Source organism: Phocoena phocoena, chromosome 3 (genome assembly GCF_963924675.1).
Source record: "Phocoena phocoena chromosome 3, mPhoPho1.1, whole genome shotgun sequence".
Taxonomy (NCBI): Eukaryota; Metazoa; Chordata; class Mammalia; order Artiodactyla; family Phocoenidae; genus Phocoena; species Phocoena phocoena.
Window position 1 is genome coordinate 56,907,517 of NC_089221.1, and position 24,945 is coordinate 56,932,461.

At 41.2% G+C, this 24,945-nt stretch overlaps 1 protein-coding gene across 1 annotated transcript in view; it reads right to left on the minus strand.

Moving 5' to 3' along the window:
• Positions 1-532: 532 nt before the first annotated feature.
• Positions 533-24,945, minus strand: part of MRPS27 (mitochondrial ribosomal protein S27) — an 89,264-nt gene continuing 64,851 nt past the window's right edge. Inside the window, exons 5-11 of the mRNA XM_065873652.1 lie at positions 18,682-18,796; positions 15,140-15,218; positions 12,002-12,117; positions 8,190-8,292; positions 5,694-5,836; positions 3,510-3,683; positions 533-772 (exon numbers count right to left, since the gene is read on the minus strand). Coding sequence (XP_065729724.1) covers positions 533-772; positions 3,510-3,683; positions 5,694-5,836; positions 8,190-8,292; positions 12,002-12,117; positions 15,140-15,218; positions 18,682-18,796 — 970 coding nt within the window. The remainder of the gene's footprint in view (positions 773-3,509; positions 3,684-5,693; positions 5,837-8,189; positions 8,293-12,001; positions 12,118-15,139; positions 15,219-18,681; positions 18,797-24,945) is intronic.

Below are 24,945 nucleotides of genomic sequence, written 5' to 3' on the forward strand. Positions count from 1 at the left end.
CTGTACTGAACTTCTCCCAGTTCAGGTCTGGGAGGGGAAAGTGGGGATGTGCAGGCATCCCATACCCAGCTCAGGCTGAGAGCTTGCACGCGAGAGGAGACTAGGGGACAAGGTCTCAGGACCTGCAGGTGGCCTCGGCTGGGGACACAGAGACCATTCAAAAGCTTGTGCTTGAGACCAGATTCTTCAGTCACGGCTTCTCCCACCACCATCGCTAGGTATCAGGGATTTTCAGTCTTCAAAATTGATCCCTGTCCCCCAAGAACTCCACTATAAGCTTTGAGAGCCCTTATTTAAGGTATTTAGCTAGTGGCTTCAGTCTGACCATTTGCCACTTTCATGGTTCCAGTCTTCTTGGCATCCGGGTGGGTGGCCACATGGCTTGACATGTGAACAGCGTGGCTTCTGTACCTTAGGGGGTCTGCTTTAAGAACAGGAGAAGGTGGATGCAGGACACTGAGGCTGCCCTCAGGGCCACTGTGGATCCTGAGATGGGCTCTTGTGAAGTTCCTGTGGGCCCTGAGGGGCCTAATTAGACAGATGCCTTTGCTGCTCTTCGAGCCTCCTGCCCCTGCTTGGCCCTCTCCCTCTGCTCCTTTTCCCTCTGAATCAAATGTACCCAATCCAGATGCCACTGCTGCAGCTTCTGCTCGTAGGCAGCGATGTCTTCTGCTTCACAGGTAGGGAGCTGTTCCTTGACAAGCTGGGTGGTCAGGGTCAGAAGGCTTTCTGACTCAACTTTGCCCAGAGCGTGTAGCTTAGAATGTAAGGCCTATTGGAAACAAAGGAAAAAAAAGAAGATGTGGGAGGGGCAGGTAGGTAAAGAATACAAAGAGGAAAAGAGAAGAGGTTAAGTCACTTACAAAATCTCCACACATTCTGGTCACAGAGAAGGTACTTTATTGGGAGTCTGTCATGCTGCCTTTCATCCAGGCACTGTTAGCTTTTGCTCTTTTTTTTTAAATTTCAGCCCAGCAATTCTGCTAAGATGCACCACATGTCATTTCTTCCCCTTCACTCACAAACGGTAAATGGAACTCCATATGCTGTGACTCCCTGTGTAATTTCTTGTTTTAGACCACAAACACTGCACAAGAAAAGAAACCTTCATTTCCATTCTGACCTGCACCAAACTAAGCAGCAAACTCCAAGAACAAAGAACCCTAAGATGGAAACAAAATGGCAGAAGCAGCTGATAAAATGGAGCAAGTTCATCCATAGCTTTTCCTTTAGAATTACTGGGATAAATGTTTGCCTAACCAGTATTCCTTTCAACAGATGGAATTCATGTCAACGCTTTCTTACTAACGGCATGCTAAACAGCTCCCATGAGTGCCTGCGCTATTATAAGCCTCCACGTGCTGTGCTTCACTGCAGGTCAGCCTTGACATCCTGACTACTTATGGCTCCATCTGAAACGGCAGCTCGATTTGGTCGGTATTGTATTTCTGGAGAAGTAAAGTACTAAAAACACTAATCTACTTAAGTGCTTCAAGATGTAGATCATCAGAGACCCACTTATGGCCCCAGACTTAGCATATATGACACACCCCATGTTCCACAAAACAAATGCAATTTACTGGCATAGGTGATGAGTCCTGCTCTAACAGCAGGGGCTGGAAGGTGGGAAGGATCCATGGGCTTCAAGGAGTGGCCAGACGTCTGGTGTGACAGGTCAGCCACAAAAATGAGCCCCAAAAAGATTACCTGGGACTAATAAAAATCAGGCACCAGGAAGAAAAGGAAGTGTAAAATGAGAATTCTTTCTTTCTGATATCACTTCCCACCTGGTTTGAGGCCAAGGAGACAGCTTGGGACACCAGAATAAGGACTCAACTCTGAGTCAGCAAATCCAAAGTGTTCAAATTTGTGTTCAAATCCAAAGTCAGTCACTTATGGACTAGGTTCCCTCAACCTTAGTGTCATGTAACACAGGAAGAGCAGTACCTACCACCCAGGTGAGGATAAAGGAAACGCAGTAGTGCCTAACACACAACTCGCAGTCAAGAAATATTGGTCTTTTTTTGTGTGAATTAAAAAAAAAAATGCATTGTGGAAGAGTGAGGGCTGAGAATTTAATGCTGGCACAGATTTCTATTCTCCAAGATTAAATATATAAGCAATAAGAAAAAGGTGGTAACTTTTAAGAGTCGTGGGGCAGCCTTGGTCAATAAGAACATGGTAAATGATAATCTATGGGGCTAAGCAGATTTTTTGCTTTTTAGCTTTTCTAAATCTGCAAAGTTAAGAGGAAAGAACAGGTATGTAAATTCTTAACCTAGCTGCTAATTCTCTGTGTACCCTGAAAACATCGATTAACGTTCCTTTTTCAGTTTCTAAATTATAAAAAAGGGAAGTTGAGCAATTACCTTATAGAAGTACCGGGAAAAACAGCTACTAAAGGTATTAGGATCCTCCTTAGAACAAGGGGAAATAGATTTCCCACAGCTGGTTCAATATAATTACTGCAAAGATTTCAAGGTAATACTCTGGCAAAGTATACATCCCTCTACACCAAAAGGACACAATGGGTCAGCTGGGAGGGATGGGAACGTTTTCTGCTTCACACAATGAATTCTCCTTCAGGCAGCAACTTTTTTTTTTCCCCTCGCTTTGTGCTAAATAGATGAGAAACACAGCAAGGAAGAGGCCAAGGGCTTAAAATCGGAACATGGCTCTTCCTCCCTGACTCTGATCACAGAGCATTTTGGGATGTAGAGTTGAAAGCTACCAAAGGCAGTTTGAGTGCTCAGGGCTGTCCTGAAACCTGTAGAAACCTGTTTACACCATCCATGTAGTCCAGAGAGCATTTCCAATGGCCCTAGTGCACACCACAAAGCAGAGCAAGAGAAGATGCCTGCATTTCATCTTCATCATATTCAAACGAGGCTTTGTGATTTCTACCTGGGTTTCTGGTGATCAAGAAGGTTCAATGTAATATGGAGAAATGACCAGATCCTCTTCACCCAGGGCTGAAGTCAGGTGCTTGCTATGAGAAGGCAAACTATTACCCACCCATCAGGCAGACATCAGGGATGAGTAGTGGATAATGACATGCTGCCTTAGGAAAACTGTGACCGATTCGCTCAAGTATGAAAAGGAGCATAAAAATTCCATTTGTTTCTTTTAAGACCACTTCCTGTGTGAAGCAATAACAATGTGATTTTTTTTTTTTTTTTTCTGTATGCGGGCCTCTCATTGTTGTGGCCTCTCCCGTTGCGGAGCACAGGCTTCGGACGCGCAGGCTCAGTGGCCATGGTTCACGGGCCCAGCCGCTCCGCGGCATGTGGGATCTTCCCGGACCGGGGCACGAACCCGTGTCCCCTGCATCGGCAGGCGGACTCTCAAGCACTGCGCCACCAGGGAAGCCCAACAATGTGATTTTTGATGTCAGTTTTTAATGCCCTTGTGTGTGACATTGATGCATGAAAGGACTGCTGGTCTATCACCACGGCAGAGAAGCATGCTTAATGCACAGCTGAGAGGGACTCAATTCTGCTACAACTCACCTCAAATCGTTCCAGGTAACGGGGAAGCTTGGACTGTTCAGTTTCCTCCACATCCAGCTGCTCCACCAGTTCTTCTGACCTCTGGGTCTTCTCACCTTCTTGGGGCTGGTCCTCTGAAGACCCCTGGGCCTGAGCGGTCAGAGCCGCCTTCAGCGCTCTGTCCAGCACATCGAGCTGCAGAGCAGAAAGGGGGGCAGAGATTAAATGTCCTGTGGCTCTGAAAGCACTGGGAAGGGAGGCTGGAGAAGGGAAAGGAAGGGAAACCTGGGATCTAAAATATTGCGAGAAGAGTTCTCTTATCAAATTATAGGGAACAGAAATGGTTATATAATTTTACACTAGAAACACCCTGTCCCATGGCATGAACACTTAGTACAAAACAAATGGAATAAGCAAGCTCAGAATTATCTGTATAAGTGAATCAACACAGCAGCTTTTGATTTCACTTTTAATCACCCAGGTAAGAATCCAAGAATTATGCTTGATGGGTACTGAAGTACCACCCCTTCCATGTTTTTCTTCCTCAATTGCTTTGGAATTGGGAGAAAGGGAAAGAAAAACCACTACAGACCAGAACCAAAATGGGCCACTTTGAATGCACGGTAAAGCCTCTGAATCTAGGCAGGGGCCTTCTTCAGAGAAAAATTTTAGCTCATAGGGTATCCAGAGATTAGGGATCAGTCAATCTATATAAGCTGCTGACAAAGACCAGATAGGCATACATGAAATTTATTGTAACAGGTGATTTCTACGGCTTAGAAAGTAAATAAACTATAAAATGGAAGGTTTCTTTTTGTTTTGACCCCTCTCCCCTACCACTTTCATTTTGGGGCAACCTCCCTCAACCCTCAGAGGGCCTAATCATCAGAGATGGGACAGAAACAACCTCAAGGCCAGCATTAGCACCTGCATGGATACCGATTAATTCTGTCCATGTCACTTCAGAACAAAAATCCAGAAAATACTCCAAGGCTTTTTAATGCCACTAATACATTATATCCAAATGTATATGTGGGGTATACATATATATACACATACACATACATATATGTGACACATATCCCACTCTTGCTGACATCTGAATCACATTCCTATGAAGTCAGGACACAAACAACGCAAATCTGGCTCCAGCTGGAAGGAGTATTTCCCTGGCAAAGCATTTATGTATAATTTTGTGTTTTCAATCACCAGCACTGACTACAGCAGGGTTAAAACATGAAAATGTATTTAGAAATGTGTATACTTGGTAAATGTCTGGCAGAGAACATAAGGCCTCACTAGACACCAGTCTAAGAAGCCAGTATAGGGACCAGACTTGTGCATCCCGTGACTGAGCGGAAGCCATGAGGTGAGTCCTAGTGATCAGCATCAAGGCAAAACAAATAAGCAGCTGCTCAAAGTTAACTTTTACACCCTGTTAATGAAACACCTGATGTCCTTCTATGCCTCACCCTGGCTACAACAGCTGCTTGGGCAGCAACAAACACTGTTGGCTCCCTATCGGGTGTAAGCTCGTCGCGTGCTTTCCTGTAGCCTGAGCTCACTCTAGTAACTTCGTTGTGTCAAGAGCCCAAGGTGACCAAGAGGGATGAGCTTTCAGGCTGGTGGGAGGACAGTGTCCTAGTCCAGGCAAAGTGAACGCCTTAGAACTATGAAAGGAACATTTGGTCCAGATCTCCTCAGCATCATGCATTCACCACAGAATAGTTTAATGGAAGGAAAGAAAGACAGTGCCATCTCTAGTCCCTAGACTCATTTCTTGAGAGCTTGTATGATGGAAAAAACTGACAGGTAGTTAGGCTCCGGGGACTAAATGAGGAGACAGAAATGCCAAAAATTAAAAATGAAATCTTAACCTCTCAAGCTCCTACTGAGATTTTACTTTAGGGGTTGGGCGGAATTAAACAGTATTTTACAGAATTCAGTTTGAATTTTAGGGAAGGGGAATGGTCTTCCTCCCAGATACTGAACTATAAAATCAACATCAATCTTATTTTCTAGTGCTTTTTGTCAGTAACATTGAGAATGTTTGTGGTTTTTCACTCCTTTTCACCTGAATAAGTACATGATTCTACAGAGATAAAGAAAGTGGGGCATGGGGGAGACAAGGAAAACAAATCCAAAGCTTGACTTATGAGTAACAGGAGATGATAAATCCCACTGAATTAGAGGCAGGGAACTTACCGCTTCTCTACACAGCTTTCCGTCTTCTGGGGAGGAGGCCACCTTCTCCATTACTTGAAGGGCTCTGTTGAGGTACCCTGGCTGCCACAGCAGGGGCATGTTATGGTACACAGCCCGCAGCCCTTGCTGCAATTCCACCTTCCCTGTGGCCAAAAAGAACAATGAAGAAGGCTCAGCCGTGGCTTCCCACTATGTCTGAGACGGAGGACTTGAAGGCACAAGTGAATACTTACCTGGCAGCTCTAGAAATAGAGAAGGATCGTTTCAAACCTATACCAAGAGCCTCATCCCACCCAGTGAATGGGGACACTTTGGATGTATGATGAAAAATGTAAAATTCTATGTATACACCTTTCAGTATAAAGTCACGTGAACTTATTTTTCTTCTTTTTCATTTGGACTACTGGAGATTATCATGAGGATATATGAATCAAAGGGTTGAGGGAAATTTACAGAGGTTGCTATTTATTTTTTATTTATTTATTTTAATTTGGCTGTGCCGGGTCTTAGTTGTGGCACGCAGGATCTTTAGTTGCGGCATGCAGGATCTTTTAGTTGCAGCATGCGGACTTCTTAGTTGCGGCATGCATGCGGGATCTAGTTCCCTGACCAGGGATCGAACCCAGGCCCCTTGCATTGGGAGTGCGGAGTCTTACCCACTGGACCACCAGGGAAGTCCCTACAGAGGTTGTTATATCTGCCTCTAAGTGGAACTACCCTGACAAAACAAGTCAAACAACTGAAATACTAGTTTTGTTTCAAGAACAAACTCTTCCTCTGAAAAGAAATTCCACAACTTTTTTACAGTGGAAATCTTGTCAATGTCTGACAACTTCCCCTGCCAGGAAATGTTTGACATTTTTCAAAATGCTCCAAAACACCCCATTGACTGTCTTTATGAAAAAAAAAAATCTCACTTTGCTCTCCTTTCCTTTATTTGAGGTTCATCAATACTTAAATCGTATAGTCCTCATTCATCCTTTTGGGTCTCAGGACATGAATGTTTCTCTTGGTACCTCAAACAATCACAACTGGAGCTTAAAACATGGCTGGCAGCAAGGTCCCCGAGTGAGGACAGAGGCTGTCTCTGGACTCCTGGGGAACGGAAACTTCTGCACTAATGACCAAAGTCACCTTGAGCTGCCAGGTCTTAAATCTACCTTCACTTATCTTTCCCGGGAAGGAGGATTTGGGAAAGCTGTAGTGGAACATAAATAGACAAAGCTCATCAGGTGACAGCTAATTTTAGACCTGTAAGATGCTTGGGGCTGGCTGCAGTCACGTTCTGGGAAGCTGCTTCTGTGAGAGGTGAATGAGGCTGCGCAGCACAGGACACAGTGAGAGCAAAGGGCTTTGGATCTGATGCTCCCAGACCCAAAACACCCGGGCCTCTGCTCAGCAACAGGAACAACAAAGTACGTTTTCTTAGCCTTGGCAACTTCCCGGCCAATTCATGCAGTGTAACACTCCTGAGTGCTCATCTGAAGGCAAAGGCCAAAAACGTGTAAATCAGTATCAAAAGTAGATGGTAAGTAAAGAGAAAATGATTTTTAAAAAGAGTGGTCAACTCTTTTGTTCGTCTGATCGCCAGCCTGATGAACTCCTCTCCCTGAGTCAGTTTCTATCAGAATCAGCATCTGAGAATGCCACACTATATTTTATTGGCGAAGATCAACTCCAAAAGCAGTCAAACTGCTGTAACTTAGATGATTTTCAGAAAACAAAGGTAAGCAGACACAATGTATGATCAGAAGGGACTTTCTCAAATGCCTACCTACTTAGGAGAGAGACTGCAAGGATAATGAAATAACATGCATTTAATAAACCTGTGTAAATCGGGACACATTTTATGCACATTTAGGGTGAATGTTATTTGCCCAGATTCCACACAACCCAAGTGCCGAGGCTGCTCCTCAGAAGGCTTTGCCCTCCTGACTGTCTGATTCTCATGCAATCCGGGGTCTAAAGCAGAGCTAGCTGTCCTGTGTGTGGCACAGTCACATTGCACCAATGAGCCCCTCTCTGCTTTCCCAAGTGCTGCTGGATGTGCTCTCTGAATTTCTCTTCCCTCACACCTGAAAACAATACCAAGGATATGTGTTCAACTCCAACTCTTAATTTCTTTCCTCCTGGACTTTAGGTTTAAGAGACAGAAAGATCTTTGTTAATAATGGGAAAGATCCTACTGGCCGGTTCTCCCAAAAGAGGGCCAGAACTTTCCTTTCTTTATCCCTTCCTCACACTGATTACCACTAAATATAATCGAGAGCCATCAGAACTAATTCTCACCTTGCCAGTGGTGGGAGGTTTTAGAACCTGCTTTATTGTCTTAGGTCATAACTGTAAGGCCAACAAAGTCTAGTTTTACGTCTAAAAATGAAAGCTGTATTGGAATTTCACTCGCAAATTTAAATCAAATTATAATTTTATTATGAAGTAAAAGAATGCATCAGTTCTATCCATGAAGAACAATGTTTGTAAGGACCTCCAGCTTACCAAGAAGCGCATAGCCGTACAACTGGGAACTCAACCCCACCGAATTCTTTTGCTTTAGGCCTGGGAGTAACAGGGATGCACCAAAGTTCCTCTCCTCTTCCCACTGCAACAGAATATACCAGATCACGGTGCAGCCAAGCAATGCATAAATGCATTTTGTATGCAAAAATGTGATTTTTAATGACACAGAGAAAAAAAGAACATGTTATAACATTAAGTAAAAGAATCAAAATAACAAAACTAAAGGTACATTATAATTCTAATTTTGGAAAGAAAAGATATTTATGTTTAATGAAAAATACAGAATAGAAATGCCCAATATGTTAACAGATTTCTGGGCAGTGAAATTACAAGCAATTTTGGTTTTCTTCTTTGTACTTTTCATTACTTTCCAAATTTGGGGCAGTGAGTAAGAGTTCCTTTTACGATCAGAAAAGCAAAACAAAATAAAAATAAAGCGTACACTCTGGACCAGCACTGCCTTGAGACAATCAACAAAGATTACCCATGCTGTTAGCCCTGTACTCACACTGCTATGAAATGACAGAGCAAGCTTTTTGAATTTTAAACAATTCAGCAATAAGACTCCTTCTACTTCACAGTGTTCAAATAAATATAACTATTAGGCTGCCTTTAGATAGATTTACGCCTCTCAAAAATCAATTAGGCAATCAGAAACACTTGGCAATCATTTCTTTCAACCCAGGGTGCAAAATTACACTTCAATAAAATTGAAGCCTTATGAGACATGGGAAAAGAAGGGGCAAAATACAAGCATTGCTAAGGCTGCTGCAGACTAGCAACAGCAGGGACGGGGGACTCACTGTAAAGGCAGGCCTGAGGAGAGCCTTGGCAACTCCCCAGACGAGGGCTGTGATCTTCTCAGTGCTGGTGCAGTAGGAGCACACAGCGGCCTGAGCCTTTGTTCCAGCTTCGAAATAACAGAATGCAAAGCTCAGGTGGCCCTGCACTGGTCAGAGAATGAACAAAGTGTGCAAGCTACAATTGCAGCCAGGTATATAAGTCCCCAGGTGTTAAGGGGCACCCAAACCTCTTTACTGGGAATGACCTTTGTGCAATGCAAGTGCAATTTCTTAAGGTTTTTCTAAACCTTTGAAACAAGCAAAGACCTTGGGAGAAAAGCAAAGCCTCCTCAGGGGCTTCTGCAGCACACATAAGCAAGAGAGTTGGTAATGAAGGACCAGGTCATTTCACTTGCGAAAGCAAATCACTCAGAGGTTTGATTTTCCCCCACAAAAACTGTATGAAAAGGGGCCCAGGGAAAAATTAATAAGGAGGCTTAGAAGCATTTTTTCTTTTCTTTAGGGAAAAACATGACCTATAGTATCAGGATGCAACAGGGGCTAAAAACCAAATGAGCAGCATCCTTGCTGTGCTAGAACTGAGCAGGGGTGGTGATGGTGGCTGCAATGGTGATTCTTCCAAAAGCATGTTTACAAAGATGAATGAAAGCAAATGGATGTGTTAGAGATTTTTTGGATGATTGGGGAAAATACAACCACTGCTGCTTAGATGAAAGGCTAGTTATGTGTTAACATAAAATATCAGGTCTCTTCCAAGCCTTTACCTTCTACTCTATGTACTATTATGGACTAAATCAGGAGCTATTTTACCAATGTCCTCAAGGTTTTCTCATTTCATGCTTCAGCTTCTCCCATTAATACAAAGCAAACCCTCCTTCTCTCCTTCCTCCCTCCACTCCCCTTCATAGCCAGACATCTCAAAACACCGCTGATGCTCACTGTCTCCTTTCTGCACCTCGGACTCACTCCACATCCACTCCAATTTGGTTTCCTGCTCCATTACTCTATGGCCCTCACACCACTAAGTTCAACGCATTTCATAAAAGTCCTCGTCTCACCTACCCTCTGAGGAGCATTCTACATGCAGACCACCTCCTCCCACAGTGTTTGTTCCAACACATTCCTGACTCTCCTTTTGGCCTGTGGCTCGTCTGCAGACACTTACACGTGGATTTGTAAATTACATCTCCAGTCCAGATTTTTCCATTAAGATGCCAATCTCCCTTGTGAAATCTCTTGACTGTCTCAAAGGTATCTCAAAATGCAACACATTCAGAGCCAAATTAATGATCTTCCTCATCAAAAGAAGTCTTTGCAAACACATGGTGACCCTTTTGTCCAGATACCCCAGGCAGAAACTGAGGAGGTCAGGCTTCACCCCCACCTCCCTGCCTCCACATCTACTTCCTTCCTCATCATGCTCTTTGCCTCCTAGATACGGTCATCGGCTACTTCGTAACTCCACCACATTCTGGTCCCCACACTACCATTACTCTTACTCAGACGACCATGATAGTCTCCTAGTGCTCTGACCATAACCACCTGGCCCTGATCCAACCTCCTACCCATGTTACAGCCCAGATACACAAATCTGATCATGCCACCCCTTCTGCTTAAAACTTTTCAGTGGCTTCTCACTATTTTTAGAATGTAGATGAAACAGCTTAGCATGACCTACCTTCTGCAATCTCATCTCACCCTACAATTCTCTCTGTGGCAGCTACACTAACTTCCTAGCTTCTTCCAGCCCCTTTCTGCTCAGCATGTTCTTTCTGTCACAGGACTTTTGCACATGTCATTTTCTCTTTTTGGATTGTTCTTCCTCTCTTCAGTCTGTTAATTCCTATTCATGCTTCAAATATTAACTCAGGAAATATTTCCTTAAGGAAGAAGGCTTTCCTAACAAGTTTAAAATACAAACAAAAACTCACTACCATACAGGCTTTTCATAGACGACGTCTTTGTAGTGATCATTATAGTCATCATTTTATATTCGTGTGTTTGTTTTAAATGCCTATATTCATCTTAGATTGTAAGAAGGAAATTTTTGCTCACCACTGTATAAGGAGCACTTGAAATGTATGGAATGTAGTAGTTGCTCAATATATATTTAATGAACTAATGAATGTGAGGTGTGCCATAGGCTATGATATTCATCTTACAAAAACAAAATACACAATAAATTTTTTTAGAATGGGGGCTAGACTAAATTGATCTTTTCAGTTCCTACCCAAAGTAGTAATTTTTGGTGTTACATTTGAGGTTAAGGGCAGACTGTAGGGCCAGGCTGCTTGGCTTCACCAGGTGGCTTCATCACCTACTAGCTGGGTGGCTATTATGTAACATCGCTGAGCCCCAGTCTTCTCATCTGCATGGAGTTGTGAGGATTAAATGAATTAATAAATCTTAAACACCAAGAACACAGCCTGGTGTAAAGTAAGTGCCATTTAAGTATTAGCTATTGTTGTTGTTACTGTTGTTATTCTTAGGATAGCAATAAACAATGACTAAATATCCTAACCTAAGAGAAGAAACCAAACTTAGTCTTCTGGACTGACTCAGAGCAACCTTAGGAAAATACTGACATAAATTAAACAATGAGTATTTAATACCTGAGGTCGTGATCGAAGCTGGCTGCCTCACTGCTTCGTTGGTATGCCATGTCCAGCTCTCACTGATCATCGATTACCTACTTCTGCACGTGTGAGGTGCACTTAGCCTAGCTCAAGTCTCAGAATGCACATAAGGACTTTCCCTTGAGATTCTTCCGAGTGGAAGAATGTCCAATTCCACTTTGTTAGAGCCCAGTACCTAAAATGTACAGGATGAACACTCATTCCTGGTTGTACGGGGCCACAGCGCTATACATCAGGCATCTTTTTCCAGATGCTGAGGGCAGAGGTTTCCTCTGGTGCCCACATCACTACTGAGCAGCCACTGCTTGCTTCTTCTAAGGCTCTCACTGCTGCTTTAAGGTAGATCACTTACACTGAAGTCTGTCTTCTTTGCCAGGCAGTAGTATAAAACGTAGAGGGAGAGGAGTTGGGTGGAGGGAACCTCAAAAGCTTCTTGCATCATGATCTCAAAAACCACGGATAGAGCATCTGGAAAGAAGATCAAAGTAAAAATGAGAGGTAATTAGTTTTAGGTAACATCATCAAACCTGTATTTAACTATAAACACTCTTAAAAAGTGGGGCATGACAGAAAAATAAACAGAGTTAAGAAGTTAAGAAATGTGGGCTCTGGTCCTAGTTCTTCCATAAACTAGGTCTTTCCCAAGTCTTCAGCTTCTATTGTACACACTACTGTGTACTGAATCAGGTGCTATTGTATCACTGTCCTCAAGGATGTCAAATAAACCACTCAATTTCTCAATATCATCTTCATGACGTTAAAATACCATTTGTCCCACATACATCACAAGACTGTTGACAGTCCAACAAAATAATACATGTGAAAATGCCTCATAAACTGTGAAGCAAATTTAAGGCATCATGTCCATCAGCTGGAAGAGCTAAGGCATACAGAAAGGAGGCAAATATATTTTCCAGGTCACCCTGACAAGTAGAGAGGGGGCTTGGCTGACTGCCCCACTGTATGTTCTGGAATTTTCTCCCTGTTTGGGCAAAAGAGAACAAATGCTAGAGACAATTCTAAATCTCAGGTATTATTTCAAAGACAGAAAACTGATGACTACAAAAAGGACAATCAGGCTCAATTTAAAAGAATTGAAAGAATGGAAAGGAAATGCTTATTCATAAGTTATAATTCCGTGAGTGTAACATAGAAGATATTTGTTTTCACATGAATGCTGATCATAGGAGACCAGACCTTGAGCAAGGTCTAATTTATTGTCCCTCAATATTTCACAACATAGGCAGAAGGCAAGAAAATCAAATTCAAACAATTTCTTTCCCTTAGTATTTGTTGTTAAATCAGAGAATGTTAATATTGGTTTAAAATACGGTGCCTGCACATAACACAGGCACAACAAATGTTTTTGAATAACTGACTGAGCTGTTCTGTTGACCGATTTTTGCATATAGAGCTGCATAAGAGTTAGCACTGATTTGCAGCTGTTGCTAGCCAGCTGGTTTTGTGTGTGTTGTCATGGTTCTACATAAGGCCACAGCCAAGAATTTCTATATACTTTTTGCAAACAGGGAAACTGAGATAGACAGGCAGACCAGGGAGGAGTCACCCAGTCAGTCAGTAGCAAAATAAGAACCTGGAAGAGATTAAACAAACAACACTCCCATCTCACCAACAAACCGACATTTTAAAAGAACACAAAGTTACAAATCAGTTTTAAAAAAATCTGTTTTGCCAACTGTTCAATACTGAATCCAAAATTACACATGAAAAATAAATCAAATTTATTTTATCTCTAATTTATATTCATTTCAGTCAGCTTGGGAAGTGAAATTAGGTTGATCTGTATAAGTAATTTCCTTTTCCTCCATAATTATTTATATACTTGGGTATTTCCTATTTTAGCAATAAAAAGTATAACATTTTCTAAATTTTTGCCATAAATAATAATAATCTTCATCAAAACTTTATTTTAAAAAATCCTCAATATTATTTACTCTGAATTTAGAAGGAAAAAAAAAGAAAAAAACCAAACCCAAAACTCCTTTTACCCTTCCAACATTACCTTTAAAGAGAGAGGGGAGAAAACTGCTACTACATAATTTTCCAATGATAGAGTAATAAGGATTCTTAAATCTGATGTTCACAGAGAACAGACGATGAAACATGCAAAAGCTAATTATCTTTTAGTTGAATTCAGGAAGCCCATGTTTAAAATGGATAAGGGATAATGAGCATTTCAAAAAATAATGCACAGGGCTTCCCTGGTGACGCAGTGGTTGAGAGTCCGCCTGCCGATGCAGGGGACATGGGTTCGTGCCCCGGTCCGGGAGGATCCCGCGTGCCACGGAGCGGCTGGGCCCGTGAGCCATGGCCGCTGAGCCTGCGCGTCCGGAGTCTGTGCTCCGCAATGGGAGAGGCCACAACAGTGAGAGGCCCGCATACCGCAAAAAAAAAAAAAAAAAAAAAAAAAATAATGCACAGCAAATATTTTTAGGCAGTCAACAACTGCAAGCCTTATGAGAGAGAAGATAAAGCAGAGGCCCGGAGAAGAGAAAGGAGAGAGGTCCCCGGTCCCCAGCCTCATCACTGAGTCCAGGCAGTGATGCAATGGAAAAGGCTGAGGGTGCTGGTGTGCAGGAACAAGAGGATGTAACCCAATGACAGGAATCACAGGTGTCATAAAAGCATAAGTGACCACCAGTCCACATCCACATTCCTGAGGTAGTGACTACCCTAACACAGGCATGGCTCCTCTGAACCAAGCCTGAGGATGAAATGGTGGAAGGGGAAGCCAGTGTGTGTCTTTACACAACGGCATGGCCTCCTCTTTCCTTCTTCACTGTCCGCGTAGCTGCAAGCACAAGCGTGCTGTACTACCCTTCCCTGTCCACTGGAGACTGGCAGGGCTCCACCTGACTGCTCTGTAGGGTCTGCCACATCCCCATCTTTCCTTGGCCTCCCTTACTGTAGCTGAAGGTAAGAGCCACTTTAAATTAATTCCATGGGGTCAGAGGATTTTGGGAGTAAAGAGATCTCAGAGTTCACCAATGCACTTACTTTAGAGAAGGGGGAACAAAAGTCTAGGAGGTGAAATGACTTTCCTTCATAGCGAGGGTACTACTCTCTCCAGTATATAAGATTTTATACTTACACACTTCACATGCTGTAACAACTGTGATTTAAATAAAGAAAGTTAGCAAATGGTGCTAAAAAAAGTCAAGCTAATAGCTGAATTAATATAATCGTAACTAGCCATGGAAGCTCAGGCAAGGTTTATTGCTTAACTAAATTCATTGTCCTTTGCCCAAAGAGACATGAACAAATAAACTTCAGAAACTCAGAGGAAAAAAGACCTGAATATGATTCTCCTATCTGGCCAACTGGTGTGGTACATCAACTACGCACCTATTTCTGACTGAAAGAGTGATGTAGAGAGTCATTAAGAAATAAAAAAAGTAAAAGTGCTTACATTTACTTCCCTTTAGGAGCTGAAGATCCATTATAAATGGAACTGGGTTTGGTTTCTTACCTTTGTAATTTTCTTCCTTTATGAAATGATCCATCAGTAAATTAAATGTATAGTTATCTGGAAAAATACCATATTGGACCTGTAATGAAAATAAAAGATGAGGGAAAAAATATTCATTTAATTCAGTTTATAATTTATGCCTATGTATTATTCAGGAAAAACCTTGGCACCGTTAGCTGTAAAATATCTGACTATCATTTTACAGCATCTGGGACGGTGAAATAGAAGCTGTGACTCATGCAGTTTGGTAACTGGAACTGTTGGTCAGGGTGAGAAAGTTGTGAGTGGGTGTCTGATATAAGGCAACTGACGTCTGAAAAATAAAGCTCAATTCTAACACTTCATCATAACTAAAAAAAAAACCCCAAACCAAACCAAGACAATAAAAAACCACCATACTCCACTCGTTCAGTGATTCTTTTCAGAAGGTATGAATATCAATGCAATAATGGCCTCCCATGAGAAAGTACACATTAACACATTATGCAGCTTTTTCTGGTCCTTAGAGTGCTTTTCCTCCAACTTTATTAAGATATAATTGTCACATAACATTGTGTAATTTTAAGGTGTACAACATGCTAATTTAACACACATATATATTGCAAAATGATTACTACAATAAGGCTAGTTAACAAATTCATTGCCTCACATAATTACCATTTTTTTTGGTGGTGGCAGTGGTGAGAACATTTAAGATCTATTTTCTTGGCAACTTTCAAGTATACAATACAGTACTGTTAACTACAGTCACCGCGTTGTACATTAGATCCTCAGAACTTACTCATCTTACAACTGGAAGTTTGTATCCTTTGACCAACATCTCCCCATTTCTCCCGTCCTCCCAGTCCCTGGCATCCATTATTCTACACTGTTTCTATGAGTTCCGCTTTTTTAGATTTCACATATAAGTGAGATCATGACATATTTGTCTTTCTCTGAGCGACTTATTTTACTTAGCATAATGCCCTCAAGGTTTGTCCATGTAGTCTCAAATGGCAGGATCTCCTTTTTTATGGCTAACTATTCCATTGTATGTATATGTTCATATACACACACCCCACATCTTTATCCATTTATCTGTAAACGGACATTTAGGTTGTTTCCATGGCTTGGCTATCGTGAATAGTGCTGCAATGAACATGGGGGTGCAGGTATCTCTTTGAGATAGTCATTTCATCTCCTTTGGATTTATACCCAGAAGTGGGATTGCTGGATCAAATTGTAGTTCTATTTTTAATTTCTCGAGGGACCTTCATACTGTTTCCCATACTGGCTGTACCAATTTACATTCCTGTTGACAATGCACAAGGGATCCCTTTTTGCCACATTCTTGTCAGCATCTGTTATCTCTTGTCTCTTAGACTAGTTTTTAAAGACCCAAGAAGCCTGAAGTTGCCATGGCTCCCATGTGACTTGCACGCACAATCAAGTCTGACTACTAATGGTCTAGGCTGTGGTCATGCGTCTGTTTTAAATCCTTACTTCAGCAGGCTCATCCCCCCCGCCCCCCGTCAACCACCAGAAACACCTGAGGAATTCTTTTTTTCCAATTATACCCATCCCCTTAGAAACTCTGATAACCCTAAACCCCAGGTGCAAATCGCTGCTGAACTGAGTCACTATTACCAGCACGCTGTGCAGAATGCCTCAGATGTGCCAAAATGGAAAAAAGTTTAGAATCCATTGCTTTAAAGGTTGTAGCTCATGAGCAGTGTTTAAATTCATCAAAGCAGTCAACCAAATCTGCAATAATCCCTAAGGCAGGGTAAAAACAAAGTATCTTAGAATGATAAATCATTAAAGCCAGAAGGAACCTTAGAAATCAACTGGTCAGTGATTCTCAACACTGACTGCAAATGAGAATCAGCTTGGGAGCTTTAAAAAGACACCAATGAGGTATGAAAAGGCAGAGCACAGAGGATTTTAAGGGCAGTGAAACTAGTCTGTATGATACTACAATGGTAGATACATGTCATTATATATTGTTTAAACCCATAGAATGTACAACATCAAGAGTGAACCCTAATGTAAACTACGGACTTTGGGTGATTATGTGTCAATATAGGTTCATCAGTTGTAACAAATGGCTCACTCGGGAGGCTGTGCACGTGTGGGGACAGGGAACATGTGGGAAATCTCTGTACCTTCTGCTGAATTTTATTGTGAACCCAAAACTGCTCCAAAAAAATAAAATCTATGTTTTAAAAAAACAATTAAAAAATACCAATGCCTGGGCTCCAGAAAGATTAAATTAAATTAGAATCTTGGGGGTTGAGAAAAGCATCTATAATTTTTAAAAGCTTCTTGTGTGATTCTAACAGGCAGCCAGGGTTGGAAATCACTGATTTAGTACAACTCACTTGACTTAAGAGTTGAAAAAACTAAGACCTAGAAGAATAAAATTACTATTTGCCTGAAGTTATGAGCAATTGGTAGAATTTATGAGGTTAAGCTTGGGTCTTCTGACTCCTTGTCTGGTGTTCTTTCCACTAAAAGACTAGTAAGAGTAGAAAATGAGATAGACATTTTTTGTCTTTCCAGAACTTCTTGTTTTGTTTTCATAGGGAGCTTCTTCTTTGAGTATGATCTGTGTCATTAAAGTCTGAACTGAAGAGCAAGATTTAATCCATTCCTTCCCCTGGGGCCTAATATTAGATTTATCAGTGAACCTGCTTATCTACTTTATTAAATTATAAGCTTTCCAAGGGAAAGGACAGGACATTGCTCCTTTTTTGGGACAATGCCATACCCAATACAACATCTCACACACAAACTATCTGAAATGTATATTAAGTTAAATTAGGCCCAAGTCATGGGAACAAGAACTCCCCAAACCAAAATTAGTATTTCTTTTTGAGGTCTGCCATAGAAGGTCCAGTGACACTACAGAAATAATACATTTCCACAGAAATACTGTTAAAGTCTTGTTAAGGATCAAACTAGGACTGTAGCTTGAGACTCACAATACTAACATTCTAAACTTTTGCTTATTTTGTACTTATTTCATACTATGAAGGTAATGAAGACTCAACCCTTGGGTAGAGTATAACACGCAGAAAGACCCTAATCAGAGGGGCTCTGGGGCTTGAGGGGAGGAGTCAGGGACTTAGGAAGACATGTTTTGAATAACCTAGAAGTCTGTCTTCTTAAAAATGTGTAAGATGGTCTGAATGCTCTGGAGATCACACTCCAGCAAAATGGTCACGTCTTTTTCTCTAAACTTCACCAAAGGGAACTAGGCAAAAAATCCAAGACTTAGGGATCAAGAATGAAATGACCACCAACAAAGTTCTTGTGATAAGATTACCTTTTGCTTTTACCACTCCATTTTTAAATCACTGTGCTTGGAACAGCCACAGCTACCGGAATGTTTATTGTTAATGTGCTGGTTATTTATACCAGCTCCATTCTAAAAAGATTTTCTGAGGGCAAATAAATTTAAAAGTTACTTCTTGTACTATTCTCTGCTGTTCTGTAATGGTACAAACACCAAATCACCTAAACTCAGGAGAATAAGCTGCAAATGCCAGGAAACAACTCACCTTATTTACAAGGGTGTATAAGGCCTTGTCTTGTGCACCATATTTTAGACACTGCCTAATCCAGGTGTGGATAGTCCAATCTCTCAGGTACCAGCAGTTGGGGCTGTGTCGAAATCTAAATAAAGCATAAGAAGAGAGAAAACTGGGGTTAACTCTTAAATGTCAATGCCAAAATCCCTCTTCCATCAGCAGGTCCTGATGTGCAGTCAATGTGATCATAAGTCATAAATACCAACAGTTGATAAAAGCTTGAGGGTAAAACTCATTCACTATAAAGTCTGAAATGGGAAAAAGAAGGCAAAATAATAATAAACAAAGAGTATAAAAATTTTGTTCCTTATTTATACCCCCAATTCAATACGTTGTTTTAACATGAGATTTACAAAAATGATTTCAGGAATATGCTCTACTAACCGTGGTGTTACGTAAGTACACATTTCATTAGAAGACATGTGGAAGCTTATACTTTAGAAGTTTAAAATAAAACAGATGAAGCAAAAATGAAAACTAGGATAGCATAACAGTTCTAGAGGAAAATCAGCTTTGAGTTATATTGCTATTTCTTGTGGCACTTAGGAGACATTAGGACACTCTTCAGTGAACTGAAAGAAAACAAAAAGAAAAAAAAATTTTTTTTGAGCAAAATTTAGCATTCAGGCCCTCCAGGATCCGTGATCACGCTTTCTAACAGCCCTATTCCAGTGCTTCGGTCTATCTCCTCTTGCTTCCTACTGTTCTCCACATGGTTTTAAAAGGCCTAAGCAGTCCAAGCTGAGGTGTATAATAGCACCAGTATTCCCACAAAAGAATGGAACTTGGAAAGGAATTCAAATGCTGCTCTTGCCTTGAGTTGGCACACACTGGTTGGAGCAGCTTCTCCTTGCTCTTGGGGGTCTGTGCCACAAGGCTGAGTGAGAGGGGAGACCTCTCACTCAGGTGAGAGGTGTGAGTGTGTGAGGCCGCCTCTGTTTATCTGCTTTGATCCGGACGGTTCCTCAAACATCATCTCGTGTCAGCTGAAGTCCCCACTTTGACCATTGAGGAAGCAAGTCAATCCCTGGACCCCACAAAATTCAAACAGTTTTCTTAAAAACAAAAGGCAAGACAAAAACTTAAAGTGAAAGAATTTTGTGCCATATTTGAGAATTGGGGCTAGAGGCTAATACTGGTGTTTTTCAAAGGCTGGTTATTCAATCTGCCACCTGCTATTTCCTGCCATCTGGCATTGGGATAGTTTCCTGCTGAACAGGTTCTCTGCCAAAGTAAAAGCTGAGAAAAAGAGAGCAAGTGAGAAGTAGTACTTAATTTAGGCTATTTATTAGTGATCTGGTGAGAGATTTGACAAAAATAAGATCTGAAGATGTTTTATGGATTTAAAGTCATCTAGCTCTGTCCAGTTTTTTGACTGCCTTAGATTTGGCTGGAAAATGTCTCTCTCACTCTTTCTTTACAGAATTAACCCCTTTTGATAAAAGCAGAAGGATAGAAATATGTCAAATTATGTTTAAGATGAGAGTGACCTAGCCAGAGAAAGCCATTGTATAAGTGCCCTAGATAGTAGGTCTAATGAGATCCTCTGCATAGAAATGAAACAAACTATATCTTTTAGTATTTCATGCTTTCCCTCACATTTTAAAGTCAACAGTTGAGCAACCTGAGCGTCACTCCTTGTTACTCTGAAAAATCTGAGATTTGAAGTGTAATGGCCAATTAACAGCTAATTTTATTTAAAAAAAAAAAAAAAAGTCAAGTGAAATACCAGGTGTACTGCCTAAAGATGGTGATGTTTTCTCGCTAGCCTGTAGGCTCCGTGGGCAGTAAGTAGGGGCAGTGACTGCCTTGCTCCACACTGGTTCCTCAGTGCCTGACACAATTTGTGGCCCACAATAGGTTTTTGACAAATAAAAAAAGAGCTTTAAAAATCAGCACGTATTAAATGCAATAATGTATTGATCATTATGTTAACTTCTATGGTATATTATAGAATTGTAAATTCCCTGTTTGGGGTATTTATAGTCTAATTACAAAAATAAGGTATATAAACCAGTTTAACAATAACATGGGGGCGGGGGGCGTGATAAACACTAAAAATGCAGAGGGCACTACTAGATGCTAGAGGTATTTTTGGTAGTAGTGGCTTTTAGGTTTAGTCTATTTTTCCTTTGAAAACAAACAAACAAAACAAAACAAAACAAAAAATGTCAATTATCTCCTTTACCCACGATTATTTAAATCTTATCTTCTGCTTTAGGATGTCTCCAATGACCATTAAAGTTATTACTTTTCTTTTTGATGGACTTTAAAATAAGAGCACCATGACCACATCCAACCAAACACCCTTTTCTCTTATTCACAATCAGCAGACCATTTTTAGGCTTTGAAAAAGAGGAACAAAGATGGATAGGATCTAGTTATAGACCTTCAAAGCACAAATGAAAATTTGTTTAAAGCCATTTGCTAACATTCTGCGGCTAATTTTAACACACGGATGAACAGAAAAGTCTTTTCTTCTCAAATCTTTCCTTATCACCTTTTATTTCTTAGAAGCCTAAAGGGAAAAGTCACTCAAGACTTCACACAACTAATATAATCATCTGCACGGCTGTCCTTTGAAAGATGTGTCAACAGACTCACATGGGTCTTTACTAAGTTCACTCTCTCTCCCATCCTGGAACAGGGCTACTTGGTGTGATCTCTGCTCTGTAAGACCTAATAATCCAGATACACAACCATGACTAGGACATTTTCAACTAAGTGACAATATTAAATCAATTTAGGAATAAGAGGCAAACACACATATATTATGAAATATGTTGCTCAAAGTGCAATTCTTGTATTTCCTAGCCAGGCAACAAATAAACTCCTTTTGAAGCCCTCATTAGCATTAAAAAAAATTAGCACACAACTTATGTGGGTAACTATCTAGAATATAAACCACTCAAAACATTGGAATAGTAGGGTCCAACTTTGGATGTTAAGTTTAAGAATTCTCTGTCAGTGGCTTTTTAAGCAGTTCAGACAGAAAAACTCAGGCCCTTTTCAGAACAGCCAGTGGAAATATGACAGGCAGGTAAGTCTCTGGAATGGGTACTTGCCTGGAACGATTCTGCAAATTGCTGGACCAGCATTCTCCCTTTTAGCCAAGAGAAAAGCAAAGAGACAAGAACACAACTAACACATTGATTTTCCAAATTGCCTGCAAACAGACTGGCTTTTGTTCTTGCCTACTCTGACCACCAGCCCGGCAGATTACAGGCAGCTACTGTAGGAGTCCCCTCTGTGCCCCATGCCATCAGCTGTTTGCTCACCTCGACAGAAGCTTTATTATTGTCCAGGCCAGCAGGCTGCCAAGCTAGGCAAACCGTGTGAGTGTGGAAAAGATAAACAAATGCAACCCAAATAACCCCAACAATGCTTGTGCTCATGAAGGCAGGAGACATTCTGAGCTTCCCGCTTATAAAACAGAAGCAAACTTGACAACAATCCTAAGGACATGAGTGTTTTCTTGGAAGGAAGGAGGGGCACAAGAAGGAGAAAGAGAGAATGAAGTGTGTTCTTAAGCTCCGGCTTTACTAGTTCCCAAAGCTGGTATCCTATGGCTGAAGATAACTCTGTCCATAGTGCAAGACAGAACTTGCCCAGGCAAGTCAAACGGCGGGAACTGAGAAGCTTCCTCTCCTCAAAAATCAGGTTACATTCCAGGCTTTTCAGGGCATTCACCAGCACTACTGTTCATTCAAGACTGATGTCACCAGGAAGGAAGGAGAGCAGAATCACAGGATGCATGACATGGGGAAAAAGTCTTTGATACCTTTGAGATATCTTAGAAGGGAAGAGCAGTTATATAAAGGAAGTCAAGAGTGAAAAGTAAAACACCAGAGACTGACTATGATTGCATAGGAGGTACCTCATTGTGTGTAGAAGTCACATGAGATTTCCTATTTGTGACCAATTTTATCATTGCATTAAAAGAAAAAAAAGCTATACAGCCTTTTTTCCATGGGTTCAACCAAAGGTTATTGTTGAAGGCAAAAGTGGTGATGCTCCTCAGCTATTTCTGTATCACAAATAAAAGCGCTCCTGACTGAGCAGGGCTAATGCACAGATGCCAGAGCCTGGAGCTCAGCGGCTCCACCACTTAGCTGCAGCGCTGGCTCTTCCATATGAATGAGCAAGCTTTCCACAACATTTATCTGATTATGAGAGCCACCATCCTTAAACACACACACGCAGCTTTCCCCTCCTCCCGAGTGAATTCTGTATCCTGTAGCAACAGGCTTTACAGATGGAAACCTCAGCCCCCGAGCTGGGTAGACATGGAGGTGGGTGAGGGGCTGGGGTAGGAGGACTGGAAGAGTGCCAAGAAGAAAACACAGCTGGCTTCAGAGTCTGTAGTGCGGACCGGGAGCCTTATCAATGAAGCAAAGTGGGCACTTATTGAAAGGTTTGAGCGCTTCCCTGAACTAAAACCAAAGAGCAAGAGGGTATCATATGATTATTCAAACCAGAATATGATTCAGTCATGGCTACGCACTTTCTTATTCTACAAGGATAATTACTTTCTTTTGCATCCTGCTGGAAATTCTGCTTTCATCAATTATCAGTTGCCCCCAACTACCACAAATAAAACCAAGTTCTGATGCAATAATTTTCTAATGACTATTATATCTTTGTCAAGTGTTTGAAAAGGGGGGCTAATATAGGAGTCTAATATAGGAACTGATAATAAAGACATCAGTATTCTAGATTAAAATCACTTTCTTGCTTGAGATCCCAGATTCTTACTTTTATAGGGGAACTTCAGGTCATTTTAACCTTTTAAAAAATTTTATTTTATTGATTGATTGGCTGCGTTGGGTCTTTGTTGCTGTGCACAGGCTTTCTCTAGTTGTGGTAAGCTGGGGCTACTCTTCATTGGGGTGCGTGGGCTTCTCATTGCGGTGGCTTCTCTTGTTGCCGGAGCACGGGCTCTAGAGCACAGGCTCAATAGTTGCGGCGCATGGGCTTAGTTGCTCCACGGCATGTGGGATCTTCCCAGACCAGGGCTAGAACCCATGTCCCCTGCGTTGGCAGGCAGATTCTTAACCACTGCGCCACCAGGGAAGCCCAAGGTAATTTTAACTTTTCAACAAATATGTCCTGTGTGTGCACTAAGTGACACACCAAGAGCAAGAATCCCCTCCTTTTAAAACATTGCCCTCGCAAATGCCCAAGTTTGGGCTTGTACATTTCCACTGAATTCATTATCTACCTCTTAGGCAGATAAAAATGTCTTTTTTTTTTAAATTTTCAAGTTCTAATGTTTTTTCCTTTTTTAAAAAACAGGTTTACAAAGATATACAAACAGTAAAATTCACACTTTTCAGTGAATCTGTCTGTGAATTTTGACAAATGCATCCACTTGTGTAACCACCACAGTCAAGCTGTAAGAACAGTTCTATCAACCCTAAAAATTCCTAACGCCTCCTTTAGAATCAATCTCTCCAGGGTTTGCTGCTTAATTTGAGCAAATTTTATACAGATAACCTCCTCGAGATTCTTTCTAAACCTAGAGTTATTAATTTTATAAGAGGAAAAGCAAATAAGGTAATAAAACTATAATTTCAGTTCAATTGTAATTTACATTCTGCCAATTTCCAAAATAGAACTTGAAAAAATTAAAATCCAGTTTACAAGTAGTTTTCTCTGAGTTCTATACACAGCCATGAGACATTTGGTATCCCTGTTTGCCTTCTAATAAGGGTAACAAGTAAGTGGATTTTTTGGTAGAGAATAACACAGGCATAGAATTTTACAAATGTGAAGCGCTAAATAAATGCAGCATAATAACACATTTTAAAGTGAAGATGGAAAACAGAGGGACTTGCTAGATATCAAAGTCAAAGTCTAAATTTGTCATACCCTGGGCTTAAAAATGAGGTCACCAGCATTTCACCTGGTATAATGAAATAACATTTCACATCCAAGAAACTACTCTAGGAGAAATACTCTATTTTCCATATCCATCCATGGACTAGAAAACAAGCAAGGACGAGTAGGACATATATCCCCAAACTATTCTGTCTTCTCTCTGATCTGGCTATTGTTTAGCCAGATCAACATCTCTCAATATAGGGGACACGTTTTTCATTCACTAAGAAAATACTTACAAGTAGCTACCCTGTGCCAGATGGTCTGTAGTCTAACCCTGCTGGTCTATCCAGTTTCCTCTAGTTTCAAACAATCTTAAAGATGACATCTCTCCCTTCAGATACAGAAAGAAAA